General features: G+C 43.2%; 1 protein-coding gene across 15 annotated transcripts in view; it reads left to right on the forward strand.

Moving 5' to 3' along the window:
- The window catches only part of MAPK8IP3 (mitogen-activated protein kinase 8 interacting protein 3), a 73,903-nt gene that overhangs the window by 26,442 nt on the left and 32,224 nt on the right, over positions 1-15,237 (forward strand). For 7 of the 15 annotated variants that reach the window (XM_036392671.2, XM_036392675.2, XM_054516602.1 and 4 more), the window contains 4 exons: positions 3,548-3,692; positions 8,921-9,170; positions 11,825-11,927; positions 14,972-15,090. In XM_036392671.2, coding sequence (XP_036248564.1) covers positions 3,548-3,692; positions 8,921-9,170; positions 11,825-11,927; positions 14,972-15,090 — 617 coding nt within the window. The remainder of the gene's footprint in view (positions 1-3,547; positions 3,693-8,920; positions 9,171-11,824; positions 11,928-14,971; positions 15,091-15,237) is intronic. The other 8 variants (XM_036392679.2, XM_036392686.2, XM_036392689.2 and 5 more) reach the window with 3 other exon arrangements.

Here is a 15,237-nt window from a genome sequence, read left to right on the forward strand (position 1 = left end):
CAGACACCCCAACAATCCCATCCTGTGACTCAGAGCATTGTCAAATGCTTCTGGAGCTCTGGCAGCCTTGGGGTCATGACCATTCCCTGGGGAGCCTGTTCAGTGCCCACCACCATCTGGGGGAAGAGCCTTTTACTGAAATTCAGCCTAAAACTCCCCTGACACAGCTTCATGCAATTCCCTCAGTTTCCAATAAATTTCTTCTCTCTTATTTTACACTAGAGAGCAAGCCATGCCTGATTTTTGAGTGGAAGTAGAACAAATGTCAGTGTCAGTAAGTTTCCAATGGCACTTTTGGCTGATGATTGGTCAGGGAGTGCTGTGCACAGAGCCTTCAAAGAGACTAGTTCTCCTCTTTAAATGCTGGCAAACAAACTGTGGTTTTGTTATGTTTTGTAAACTTTAGGATGTTGCTTGTAGAACATCCTAATTCAGGTTTTGGCTGCTGCAAACCTTTATTGGAGAGTGTGCTGTTCACCTTGTAACTCAAGGTGGAACTATCAAGTGTTAAGACTCACCCTGGCTGATCCTGGAAAGATTTGGGTATGTGAGAGCAACTGCAGCACTCAAAAGTTTAGACCAGGATGAGTCTAAATGAGGATACTTTAAATTTATTTGCATTTAAATTTGGTAGCCAGCTTCAGGACTGCAAAACTAGAATTAGCTCTTCCTTCCCTTTCCTGGGAGGTTTTGAAGAGGCTTGAAGGTGTTTCCAAAGAAACTCATCAAGGAAATTTCCTAACAGTCTGTGCTAAAATTCTTTCCTGAAGATTCTACAGCTTCTGATGCTATAGAGACCCTGTACCTCTTTAACAGGGACTGTGAAATTAACACATTTCCTCTCCATTTGGTGGCTCCTGTATTTCCTTGTGTGTTAAGTATGTATGTGTTTACATATCAACAAAAAAGAAAACGTATAATTTAATGTCTGTCAGCATACTTTGGGGGCAACTTTTATGTCTCAGTACTGTCAGTGAGTTACGTCAAGTCATTCCAGCATAGTCACTAGGATATTCTGGCTGCACCACTGGTTTGACAAGGACTGTCCTATAAATGAATGTTATAGGAAACTTCCTTCTGCTCCATAAACCTGTGAAAGCAAGACTCTCTTAAAACTATAATTCAGTCCTGAAGAAAAGGAAAGATATAAAACTAATGGTTAAAGCATCTCAAAAAATGGCCCAAGTTTTTTGTTTTCTGCATAAAAAGAGAGATTTTTTTTGGAAGTAGACTGTTAGGGATCCTTAGGTTATTTCTCAAACTGTATAACTAAGAATTTTCTGATATTGTAGCATAAAGTGGTTCTGATTTCCAGTTTTGAATGCCTTTATGATCTCTTACATATAATTACCTCTAGTTTCTGTGGTGCTTGTATCAGCACCAGGGTGAAGATTTCCTAGGAGGAGAAACATTTGCCTAGTAAGCTTTTGTAGAAACTTGAAACCCAGCTGTTAGAAGCTTTCAGGTCCTTGGAATGATAGCAGTGGGATAAAGAGAAGTACCTACAGCAGACAGGCAGAGGTAATTGTCCTTTGGCATCATGACCTAGTAGGAGCAGATGTAAGTGGCAAGTTACAGTCATAAACTGGGACAAACAGCAGTAGAATGTTTTCACTAAACCTTCAGCAGTTATTTAAGTCACAAATAGTGAGATGCCTTTGGTAGTGGAAAGGAAAAGTTACAAGGAAACTGACAATTCCTATCACATAGAAGTCTGGGTTTGAATCTGTGGAGAATGATAGAATTATTATGGTTGGAAAAGACCTCGAAGGTCATCAAATCTGACCTTCAACTGGATGCCCTCACACCCACTAAATCATATCGCAAAGTGCCACATCCACACGCCTTTTGAATGCTTCTGGGGATTGTGACTCCATTACTGCCCTGAGCAACAGGTTTCTATGCTTAACCAGTCTTTGAGTGAAGAAATTTTCTGCAATATCCAACCTGAATCTACCCTGGTACAACTTGAGGACATTTCCTCTTGTTCTATTGCTTGTTACCTGTGAGAAGGTTAATGATGTTTTATCAGTGATTTGTGTTCCTCCAAAATCTAGTTACATGCCTCCTTTCTGAGAGGGTTTGTGTATGAAACTTCCATGTATGAGTCTAGTATCTTCAGGAGAGGATTTTAGTGCAGATTCCTAGGAAAAGTGCATGCCAAGCAGGCCATGCTGGAAATACCTTTCTGCCCCATCTTGCCTATCCAGGACAGGCCACAGGAGGCCTTTCTGCCTATTTGAGGTAGGCGCTGATGCAGCAATGCAGCATGCTGTGGTGGCTGAGCAGTGCTTAGAGTGAGAAGGTTGGGCACTGTGGTTTCTCTCAGCAAACTTTGTCTACTCTGCTGGACACTCCATCTCTGTCCTTCCTAAAAGAGCTGGCTGGTCTACCACTCCCTGTGTTAGTGTGTTTGCTCTGTCCCAGGGGCCCTGTAGCAGTTGTTTGCCGTGGTCACAGGTGAGGTGGCTGCGCTTGTTTACCAGCCTGGGCATGACACCCAATGCTGATGGTCATTACAGAAAGGCACGTGGAGTTACTAACAGTGTGCTACAGAAGAGCAGATTTCATCACACTCCCAAGATTAAGCAGAAGCCCTGTGCGGGAATAGGTGAAATAGGATTGAGTCCAAGTATGGGTGCACATCACACAGAGAATCATTTTAGTTCAGCTCTGCAGGGGCTGGAGTCAATTAGAGGTACCCTGAACCATTTGCTGGGTTTGGCAAGCTGGTGCCACAGCCTTTCCACCTCCTCTGCTTGCTCTAGATTTTCTCCCACTGAAGTTTGGTCTCAAAATCTGTGCCAGCTTTTTTGTTCAGAATCAGACCTGCAGCTAGTGAGTCCCTGCAGTTGCCAGAAAGGAGAGGATGAACAGAACACACTTAGGGACACCTAGCAATATGCATGTTGCATTTATTTATATATTTGTTTAGTTTTTGAATTGTGAGTGCATTGTAATATAGGTAGCAAGGGAGATAATGAATACAAATACTCTCTTCCTTGCTTAAAATTGGAAGTGATCCAACCCCTCTTGTTCCTGTTGTTGAAGCTCACCAGATTTGGGGTGGAATGTCATAAGTTTCATGTAGATGACACTTAAAAGCCTTATTCCTCACCCTGTGGTGACATCTCTAGTAGCTATGGAGCTTTTATTTTCTTGCTGTGAGAGTTGTTTGCCGTGGCTTATTTTCCTCCAGTACCTCTGTTTCTCAGAAGCACTGACTTAAATTGGCTGCACTTTCACGTTCCTCCAAATTTCTCATACTGATTGAGCAGTCAGTTGTACTGTTAATGGCCACTGACCCCCTCCATCTTAGAGTTTCCCCAGGAGAAGGTATTAGTCTAGCAGTAACACCATGGGACTGAGAGCCAGCACCAAGGAAGTGTGGGAGTTCAGAGTTCAGACAGCTGCCATGTGAGGGTAACAGTTGCAGTCCAGTTTCTAGTAACTAGTATTTCATATACACTAGTGTGCTGTTTGTTTTCTATCAGAACCTTGTACACAGCTAACACACTTTCCTCTCTCTCCCTGTTTGTCTCTTTAGCAGGAAGGAACGTCCCAACTCCCTGAATGTCTTCCCCCTCGCTGATGGCATGGTACGTGGACAGATAGGGGCCAAGATCGTCCCAACACTAGACCACTGGCACCTGAGTGACCTCGGCCAGCTGCAGTCCAACTCCAGCTACAAGGTTTTCTAGACCATCACAGAGCAAGGGTTTCCCACTCCTTCACTGTTGCTAACATCTCACGTTTTCATTAAGCTAGAGACAATCTGTGTCCGTAACCCTTTGCAGCCTCTCCCTTTGTGTTTGCTCCCATAGTAGCGCTGCTAGAGGTGGGAGGATATTCTTCTTCAGATCTGGCATATGATGCAGGAAGGATTTGACACAGCTCTCATGCTGCTTTGTCTCAGGGTTAATCTCCTTTACTTGGCTGGCCCCAAGTTGAGAGGGATGTATGTGGAGGCAGTTAGGGATTGAGTGAAGAGAAATTCTTCACTTCTTAATAGCTTATTTGGGAGAGGACATGGTAGAACCTGTCCCTTCTCTCTGCTTTGATAAGGGCAATGGTTCTGCAACTCAGGTGGGGCCAGGCATTGGGTTGCACTCGCCCTTAAGTGTTTGTCATTTTTTTCTGATCTCCTGGCCTTCCTGTATTCACTAAGAAGGGCTCCTTCTTATCCTGTCTGAATGCCCAATTCTTGCACTGTGCTTAAAGGTCTTACGTTCCTCTTATGCCTAGTCACTGCTCTAGACTTGGACTGTCTACCTTCAGTACATCTGTCACCATTACTGCTCTGCCTTCTGCACCAGGTCTTCCAAAATCCTCACAGCGTTGCACCTGCACTGGAGCAGCTCATGGGGCTGCCTGACACATCTTGTGCTCTGCTCTGCCGTTTAGGGGTCTCCTCTCCGCTATTCAGAGATTGGTCTGACAGATTAGGCTCTGCATGGTCCATGCATTTCCCATGAGCTGTACATGTGAACTTTGCAAAGTCTTTGTGCTCAGGATCCTACCCAATCCTTCTCTTTAAATGACTTTCCACAAATGCCTGGTGACAGGTCTGAGAGCCACTGGTTTCTCTGCTGAGCACAGCTCAGTGTGTCCACTGGTATCTCACAGAGCTTCTGCTTTACTTCAAAAGTGTCTGATTAAATTTACCTTCACTTTGCTTGGCATTCATAGAACATCAGCTGTTTTATGTGTCACATGTAAGGACTGACCTCCTTTTGTGAAGTTTTGAATCACTGATCCTGTAAACTACATTGATGCCTTAAAGGCAAAGAGGAGATAGAAAAGAAATACCCAGCTTGTTCCATCCATTCTACATGTCTCCAGATTCCATGAACGGGCTTTCACATGAGGGACTCTACAGCAGTGGCCTTCTTGATGCATAGACAAATTATCAATTTCTACTCAGAAAACAAAGTAGCAAGATAATTTTTTTAACACTATGTCTGTAAAGCAGCCAGGCCTAGCATAGCACAAATGTCAGCACTTTGTCAGCTCTCTGCCATTGTGGAATTTGGAAATCCAAAGTATCTTTGCCTAGGATGGAAGGTTGGAATCCAGTCCTTACTGTAATGTTAGAGGCACAGAATTTTGGGAAATGTAGCAACTTGCAGAATGCCATTCAGATCCTACAGTCATTTCTGGAAAGCTCTGCCTGGAATTAGGGAATAGCAGTGCCACAGTACAATAACATAAAAACGGATGGTGGAAATGAGGACAGAGCATGAATGTGTTTCTTCATACTAGTGCTGTGCCAGCACAACCAAAATGTATGGAGCCCAGCCGACCTCTGGAATCCATTATTCCTCAGGCTCTCCAGGCAGTGCTGCACACTTTAGTGTGAACAGACCTTCCAGTGATCAGGCTGGGCAGTGGGGGTTAGTTTTTGGAGAAGAGCTCCATGGACACTGTGGTTAGATCTATCTTCCACAGCCTTGCTAAGGTCTAATTCTTGCAGTGGTCCCACTGAGAACTTGCAAGAGAAGTAACCCAGCCATCTGCATTGCAGGAGAATGCAGCAGCAACCCCGATAAGTGGGAAGCTTTGGTGTCCAAGTTCAGGTAATAGAGGTTGTTCTGCTTTGGTCAGGGAAGACACCCTGCACAGGGGTTGGTACTAGGTGATGCTTAAGATTCTTTCCAACCCAAACCATTCTGTGATTACTGACTGGATCTCTTAGTTATTTGGGGGTGATGGTGGTATCAGGTCAAAAAAATCTGGTTCCAAGAAAGCTTTGTGCAGAACTATCAGTGTGCTGTACCAAAATGTATCATGCTGGGATTCATGTTGGTGCTTGTTAGGGAGACTCAGAGTGGAATGCTGGGATAAAGGAGGCTAGATGGTACAATGGACCTAAGGAGCTTGTGCTGTGGAAGACTTGGATGGGTAGCCTGTTATGGAGAATTTCCTGAGTATGGAGCAAATTCATGAATAATTAAAGGATGTGATGGACTGACTTGCTAGTTTGGAATGGAGATTTTCCTCCCACAAGCTTCTTGCACACTCTGTGACTGAAATGCTATCTCTTAAATCCTCTGCATGATTGACTTCTCAGAGGGCATGGCTCATGCCTCCCTTGCCTCTTCTTCAAAGGTCTGATATTTTGCTGACATCACTCACACATGACTCACCTTCCCAGTATGTACCTGACTATTCTCACTAGTTTTCCTTCTTCATGAGGCCATGCTGTACATACATTTTAAGTGTCCTTGTTTACTTTTTATTACTATATTCTATTTTAGTCGTTGTCATTATTTTATTTTTGCATTCAGTTTTTCATTTATTTTATACAGTGTTTTGGAGATTTAAAGTCCTTAACGTTTTTGTTTTTATGTACTATGCTTTCAGTGTTATAACCATACAATTGTGGCTTCTCATGGTGACATATGACTGCTATGAATGTTGGGCCTTTACAATGCATTTTGGAGGTCACTACTACACAGTTGATGTTTAGGAGGTTTACAGGTATGGCCTTAGGTAAGTGGTGGCTGTGGAGATTATTCTTTGGGTGAGCTGTGGGTTTTGGAGAATGCCTCCTGTGCTGGAGAGAAGAGCTGTACTCTTAGCACGATATTTAGCATTAACAGAGCCCTCAGACAGTAGAAGGAAGATACCTGCTTCTGGGCTGTGAAGAGGAGCACATTGGTAGTACATACATTTGGGAGGAATTTCTCCAATGCAGGTTGGAAGGTTGATAAAGTGTGTTTTCTAGGGAAGTACAAAACTCACATCTGTAACCAAAGAGTAGTGAAAGACTGGGGTAATTACTTATTCAGGTGTTCAGGGTAAGGGGCAGGTTATGTCAATAAACAAGAAGTTACAGGATATTGCTGATACAAATATTATCCTATAGACACTGATGATCCAGGGCTTTTGAATGACATCTGGTTCATAAGAACAAGGAATGACAGTGGAGTGGACCCACCTAGGTGTCTCTTACACAACTAAGATGCTTCTGAACTTTGCTTATTCTCATAGACTTAGAGTGGGTCCAAGAACATCCCTGAAATCTTTCATCCAACAGCAGTTTTGTTTGAGGAAAGAGGTTTTATGGTTGCACTTCACACTTGATAATCTTTGTCCTTTTGTACATCTGAAAGCACAGAAGGCAAACTGCAGTTGAGATAGTCCAAAGCTTACTGGAGCCTATTTATTATCAAAAATCCTATTTGACTCTTTTTTTTTCTTTACATACTGGGAAAGTAGCACCTAAATCAGGAATTTGAAGTAGAGGTAGGAAGTGTGGTTTTCACATGTAACAGCCTAAGTGCAAAGTTCTCATCTCAGTCTTGATGCTGAAACCAGCATAATTGAAGGGAGATGGTTTGGATATTCATGTGGGAATGTGGGTGCTGTTTGGACTAACAATGCGGAAAATGCACAAAATGTGGATTGCATTTAATGGTAGGGCCATTGTAAAAAACCAAAGTTTCCAATATAGATGCGCAGGTGCAGTGTAAACCTTTAGACTTCTGTAGTGCAGTGTGCAGCAAAGCATTTTAAGATAAGCATACAGAGGCCAGTCTAATTAAAGGAAGATCTTAATAAAATTCCAGATTTTAAAAAAATAAGGCTGCAAAGGGTTAAGTCACCATTTTTTTCAGTCTTCTCACTCATCCCATATTGGATTTTTTTGTCATGTTGTGAAGCTGTTATGAGTACAAGAGAACGAGACTTCCAGATGAGAAAAGTGAAACCCTGTCACAGCTTTGAGGTTTGGGGGCTCAGAGCGGCCTCTGAGCAGAACCAGGATCTCTCTAGTACTTGCAGAGGAGGCGAAAGGCCAGTGGTGAAGATGAAAGCTGGGTCTGGATGTGCAGGTGAATGCCACTGCACCCAATCGCAACTCACTGTCGCATATAACTCTCAGCATTAACTATGTCACCTCCCTGCAGGCAGTATTTAGAGCGGGCTGCCCTTAAGCCTGGGGAAATCTCCTTTGAGTCTGAGAGAGGTCATGGCGCTAGTCAGGGCATTCCTTGTCTGACTGAAGCAGTGTGCTGTAATTTACAAACACAGCTTACAGTGTAAAACCCTGCCAGAGCCTTGAAGACTCCCTGTTCCTCAAGAGGTGATGGTACAAGAAGTGGGGCCATAATGTCTGTTTGAACCAAGAGCCATTTTGCACATTCATACTGAGAATCCATCTCCTGTGTTCATTTCTCACCTTTCTGAATTCTTGGGTATTGTCATCCTGCTATTTGGAAGTGGGAGACCACACCTGTTTATGCTGTGTTCTCAAGCTGGACCCATGCCTGCCTAGCTATGTATAAGGTGTTTTGGGGACATAGGTCTCCTGTGTCAGACAAGCCAGAGTATCCCAGATCAGTGTCCACTCTGCTTCTGCAGTTTAGCGACAAAACCAGTTTGCTGTTTTCTCATCTAGGTGTGTTGGTGGCTTACAGTAATGACATCAGTCAAGACTTCTAAGAGGCCACTTCATATCCTTCCCAAGCAATATCCATATTGCCTTCCAGCCTTGGGAAACACTGGCCTAGTTTGCTGCAAGTGCCAAAGCCCTTCAGCTTTCAATGTACTCAGTGTGAGCTACAGGTGCTTTTCACCTGTGATAAGGAAGGCCACCTTTCTTGAGATCACATACCAATGTGATTTGTGAAGACCAGTATTCAGTATTGAAGGAGTTATCAGCCTTATTGAAGAAGGTTATCAGCCCTTTCTACAGGTGGGATTTGCTTGTTGAGCTCAGCACGAGAACTCGCTGCTTCACTGTGGTGGTAGTGCCCTGTGTCACCAGCAAACATGGGACATGGGACATGTAACTGGTACAATGAGCAAGAACCATGCTCATAATGCTTTAAGGCAGCCATACACCAGCAAATGGGACTTACTGAAATGTGTAATTGTGTTTTTCCCTTTCTGTTCTGCTGCCCTGGAATTGCCGTAGTGCCCCCAAGATGAAATGTCTGAATCTGGGCAGTCCTCAGCAGCTGCCACACCGAGCACCACGGGAACCAAGTCCAACACTCCCACATCATCTGTGCCCTCTGCTGCTGTCACCCCTCTGAATGAGAGCATCCAGCCCATCAGCGAGTACACCAATGGCACCACCAAGAGCAATAAGAGGGCACGAGAAAAGCGTAACAGCCGGAACATGGAAGTCCAGGTCACACAGGAGATGAGGAACGTCAGCATAGGTATGGCAGCTGGAGCTCAGGTACTTGGTCACTAACATAATCAACTTACCAGTGCTTGTGTCTCTCTGTTACAGGGAGAGGCTGGGAGATTGCACTGTAAGTATAGAATTTGAGGAAGCCTGACTTGGAAAGGTACATGAATGAGACAGGGTTAATTGGATGTTAGCAGTTTTCTGCGTAGCTAATTTTTGAAAACATCAGTTATGTGAGTAATTTCACAAATTCACAGAATGGGAACAGGTTACTGAGTTCAGTTCCCTGCAGTGATATGCATTCATATCTTGGAACCTCTTTCATGAGCACTCAAGTCATGTCTTAGGCTGAGCTTTTGGGAAGCTGTTCCTGGATCTCATCAATATGAAAGTTAAAAGCTTATATTTAGTTTTCTGTCTGTATTTATTCGTAAGTATTTTATATTCAGTTGTTCAAATGTCAAATTTGTCCATGAGATTAAATAATTATTTTCCCTTTGTGCTCTTATCCCACACTCTGATTTGCTTAAAATAATTGTATCCAGCTGTTTTTCTCAGCTAAATTAGCTGATTTTTTTAGCCTTTTTCTCATATAAGAACACTCCCACACCTGTGGAAGTTACAGTTGTTGTCTCTCCATTTTCCAGAGTACTTTAGTAATTTGAATTCATGATTTTTTGTCAGGAAAGCCATTCTCTAAGCTTTAGCACCAGGCTGTTAAATAAATAAATGATTTAATAACATGATAAAAGCCCTTCAGCTGTGCCCATGCAGTGTCTGAGAGGTCTACCCTGGATTGTGAATCTTGCAGTGGCCATCAGAAATGAGAAGTGATCTGTTTTACAGGTCATGAACTTAAAATATAAAAGGACTGTAAGATTTATCAAAGGTCATTAGGTTAATATGCAGGAGCACAGGGGTAAACATAGGTAGGTCTATGAGGTTGGCATCTGAACCAGCTGATAATCTTCTTATCCAAGTTATTCTTTGGGAAGCAGAAGTTATAACTAAGTTATTACTGAAGCAGAAATTCCTCTGGTAACATTCACAAGCTGGTTCTAATGAAGTAAGACCATAAACCAACATATAACATCTTTTGCTGTAGCACTGAAGGAGAACTAGGGGAGGAGAGGAGACTGAGTCCCAATCTGTATTTTCATTTTCCTGAGGGGGCCCTCAGGGTCACAGATGTCCATCTGTCAGAGACTAGGATAGTTGTCCATGGAAGCATATGGGTTCTGAACAGCCTGCTGTTCAATTGTGGTCTGGCTGTGATGCTGACCAAGGCAAGACCATGAAACACTTGTATCAGGAAAGCTAAGCATGGATGTCAGTAGTTTGAATGCCCTATAAATACCCTGATTTTTACAGTTGCTGCTTTACAAGCTCATTTACTATCAACAGTTTTCGTGGGTCAAAATAATGTCTTTTTTTATGTGTGCAATTGTGAAGTGGAACCATTTTTTCCCCCCACTTTCTTGGTGGAAGTGTGATATTGTGGAATTTGCTCAAAGCAGATAGTTATGGCTTCCTTATGTGGTCTGCATATTCAACCCTTCAGCTATTTCTCACCTAATAAGAAATAAATTCTCCATGCTTAAGAAGTGATACACATAATTTTAATCATGTATTTTATGCATCTGTAATTAAAATGTCTGTCAGTGATGCATGTGCCTTAGAGCTGAACTACCAAAAATGCTACTCAGAGGTACTTGCAGAAAAACTTCCCAGCTTGGTAAAATGAAGTTGAGGAAGGCTGTGCTTGTGTTTGACCCACTGGGTGTGGATGCCTCCTTTGGCAACAGATCCACATCACACTTTGTCTTCCAGCCTGGGTTTGCTGCCAGCTGGCACAATGCCAGCCTGAAAGAAATTAACACTTCAATTGTCATGGACTTTGTATATTTGGCTACTGAGATTGTCTGGAAAGGTCAAAAATGTCACATCTAAGTTCATTGAGGGACTAATGTAATTCACAAATTAGGTCATTAATCTTTCAGAAATTCTTTGTGTGAACAGACACAGTGTTCATGTTGCTTGTTCAGAATAGGTTAAAGTCTGGGCTTTTGAAGAGTTTGGTGTTCAGTAAACAGGACTTGACAAGAGGAAGAAATTCCTTATTCTTTAAATATTGGCTTCAGGTTGTAGATTACACACAAACCAGATTTCATTTATCAGTTTTGAAGTCAAGTTTCACTGTAATGGGTATCTAAACCAGTGCAGACTTGAAAATCTGTATTGAAAACCTATTTCTGTTAAAACTAAATAGTGCCAGTTCCTAACAATAGTAATTTCTATGAAGCTGTACAGAAAATCACTGTGTTGCCTTCAAGCTCAGCTAGTGCTATGTGGGGATGGAGGAGTTTTTTATTGGCAGATAAAAAAGGAGTTTTAGAATTTACTTCAATGGATAAAATATTTCTGCTGATCCCATTTTAGTGTGTGTTCAGGGCAATGAGTTTAGTGATGCTTTGGAATGGAGGTGGGAAGGGGAATGCTTACGGTGTTCCTGCTCTGGAATTGAGAGACCACCTTCAACCACTTTCTGTTCTGATTTTAAGACTCTGAACATGGCACCATGAAATTTTGAAATCTCAGTATTCAAAGCTGTAAAAGTCCCTTCAAGAAATACCATTCTCTGGAAGTCCTAATCCTGTATGTGATCTGTACTGTCTTACCTAGGGATGGGCAGCAGCGATGAGTGGTCCGATGTCCAGGACATCATTGATTCCACCCCAGAGCTGGATATGTGTCAGGATCCCCGCCTGGAACGCACGGGTAGCAGGTACTGATTGTGACTTTACCCTGTGTGCTCTGTCACTTGGCTTCATGAGTAGTGATGAATGGATGCTCTGGCTCATAGTGAGCTCACAATGCAGCTTTTTGAGACGGTCCATATATTCTGCCTAATATCAGAGGTCCTGACCTGCTTTGGGTTCTCCAAAAGGAAGATGCCTGCTGGTGATCTGCAGGAGGATGTGTACAGCTGACCCAGGACTGGACTCATTTACCTTACAGGTCTGGGGGTTTGGAGAGATGATGGAGCAGCAGAAGTTTTAAGACAAGAAAAGAGAACATGGTCTTAAGCTGTCAGGAATAGGGAAAAGGTGCATTTGTCCAATAAAACCTCAGTTCTGAATTCCATTTTAAAACCTCAAGTTTCTTTCAGTTCTAATTTTGTCAAGTATCTGAGGAGGCGGGGCTGCCCCCCCCCAAGGGAGGACAAACAGAGGTAACCTCAGAAATCCCAATCCCACAGGCTCTGAGCAGGGAGGCTCAGATCACTGGTAGTGAGCCCTGTCAGCAGCCCCAGACAAAGCAAGGGTGTGAATTCAGTTCCAGTGCTACCCAAGAACAGCAGGAGACAGGACTGAAGACAGGTGCATCTTAGCAAAGAACTGAAGGTGTAGGCCTGAGGTCAAAGGGAGCCCTGGGACCAGTGGGTAGGTGCAGTTCCTAGGTGAGGCTGGTCAGAGCAATTATGACCCATCAGTGCACTGAGGAGTGGTTACGAATCCTCAACACAGTTTTCAGAAGAATCATCAGACTTTTACTAAACTATTCTGCTGCTCTGATCCCTACCCATCACCCATTTTGTTCTAAATAGGAGGCTTCCTAAAGGCTATTAATTTTGGCACCACATTGTTGTGAGGCATAGGTACCTTGATTTGTTTTTACTAAAGTTTACCTTTTACCCTTGTCCAATGGGTAATTTGGCACTGTATCAGCAAAAAACCTCCCCAAAATCTTACAGATATGCAGAAAATACAGTACCCTGGCAGAGTGAAGGCAAGAGTATCTAATGGTCCCAATCTGGACTGGATTTGCCCACCCTGTTGAGCACCCCCATTGAGAAGGGTATGAGCAGCAGTAACACCTGCATTTCTCTTTCTCATCTGGGAAGGCACACACAATTAGGCTCTCCTTGGGACATGTAGGATACCTGCACTATTTTTAGGGTCAGGAGGAATCTAGGGAGTTGAAACTGCTCAGTGTGGGGAAGACAAAAGACTGATGAGATCAGATAAAAAATTGGTCAAATCCAGGGGAAAGAAGGAAACAGAGAGGATTGGTGCACCGGAGCTCTTCAGGCAGGAATCTCTACTCCAGGTGTTGAGACTTGAGAGCTACAGGAGACACAGCCTGACTTGGACTGCTAAAGGTGTGTGTGCTGCTCTGAAAGCAGAGTGCTTTCATGATACATATACTTCTGAAAGCTGAATCTTGAACAGGAAAGTTCAGTCTGACTTAGGTCTCCAGGTCAGACTGAGTGATGGTTTCTCTTTCATTTGTCCATTGACCATTGGATTGTGTGAACTGATTAATTGCAGTGCCATCACAGCACCATTTGTACTTCCTCAGTGCTCTCAGATGTCTGGGTGGCTGGAATTTTTCTGTAATTGAAAAACGAACTTTTTTTTCCTCTTCTTTGCAGTGTGCTGTGGCTGCAATATCAGAAGCAGCTACTACACTCCATTTATAATCACTAGGATTGTTTATGTGATAATGAAGCCATAAAACTTGAGACCATCTCAGTTGGTGCTGACCTTTCTGATAGATTACTGGAGAAATTGCACAGCTGCTGCTCATGCTGGTTGATGTTACTCATACAAGGCAAGGCACTGCAAAGTGTTTATAACCCACATTAAGACAATTTTTTAGAGTAGACAGCCACAATCCCAGAAGTTGCCTCACCTGCACATCCTGTAGCAACTCTTTGCTGCTTTGAGCCATGAGGCTGTCAAGAAATACAAGAAGATTCTTGCTGGTATCAAAGACACTGAGAGGTGGAAATGTACCATCATCTGATAAGACTAAAAACTATTAACTTTGATTTACCTTTAATTAAATACATTTGGGGACATGTGAAGAAATGCTCCTCAATACATAGCCTTACCCAAAAGAAAAATGGACCCTTCAGACTGATTGCACTTATTGACTGGCCAAGTAAAAAGGCTGTTGCTGTTTTCAGCATTGAATTTCTTATTTGGTCTTACTGCTGTCTGAGGTTTCTATCTAGATTGATCGGAGCATGGGAATACTTGCAGAATCTGACAGGTCAAAGCTGAGCTCTTCTGCGATGTGAAATTTTTCTGTGAAATACTGAATAGTCCTTAACTTGTGTGACTTCAGAGTAAATCATCTGGGTGAGCTTTGAGGTTGTGGATGATAGATGTGTCCTCAGCATAAGAAGGACATGAAGCTGTTGGAGCAAGTCCAGAGGAGGCCATGGACATGCTCCAAGGACTGGAGCCCCTCTGCTCTGGAACCAGGCTTGGAGAGCTGGGGGGAGTCCACCTGGAGAAGAGGAGGCTCCAGAGAGACCTCAGAGCCCCTTCCAGGGCCTAAAGGGGCTCCAGGAGAGCTCAACTTTGGACAAGGGCCTGGAGGGACAGGACAATGAGGAATGGTTTCCCACTGACAGAGGGCAGGGTTAGATGAGATATTGGGAAAAAATTCTTGTCCATGAGGGTGGGGAGGCCCTGACACCAGTTGCCCAGAGTAGCTTTGGCTGGAAGTGTCCAAGGCCAGGTTGGATGGGGCTTGGAGCAACTTGGGATAGTGGAAGGTGTCCCTACCCATGGCAGGGGGTTGAAACAAGGTAGTCTTTAAGGTTCCTTCCAACCTAAATCATTTCATAAGTCTATGATATGGGGAATAACACATGCTATTTTCTTTACTCAGTGTGCTTCCTGATCCATTCAATGGTGAACAGATGGGTTTTGATTGCAATGGTGTGAGATGCTCAATATTTCAAAGATAAATATTTGAGCTTAAATGTTGCCAAGTAACAAGATTCCTTCTGTTTTCTTTTGCTTCCAACAACAGCCCAACACAGGGGATTGTGAACAAAGCATTTGGCATCAACACAGACTCCCTGTACCATGAACTTTCCACAGCAGGGTCTGAGGTCATTGGAGATGTTGATGAAGGAGCAGATCTGCTAGGTAAAACCTTGTTATTTTCTCTGGTACAATGACTCCATATTAAGCTTCTAGAAACATTTAAATTCTCTTTTTCTTTCAGAACTTGGATGTTTCTCTTTTTTAAGAATGCATGGAAATTGAGATACATGTGATAGAAGCATGTACCTG

The sequence above is a fragment of the Molothrus ater genome, chromosome 16 (genome assembly GCF_012460135.2).
Source record: "Molothrus ater isolate BHLD 08-10-18 breed brown headed cowbird chromosome 16, BPBGC_Mater_1.1, whole genome shotgun sequence".
Classification (NCBI taxonomy): domain Eukaryota; kingdom Metazoa; phylum Chordata; class Aves; order Passeriformes; family Icteridae; genus Molothrus; species Molothrus ater.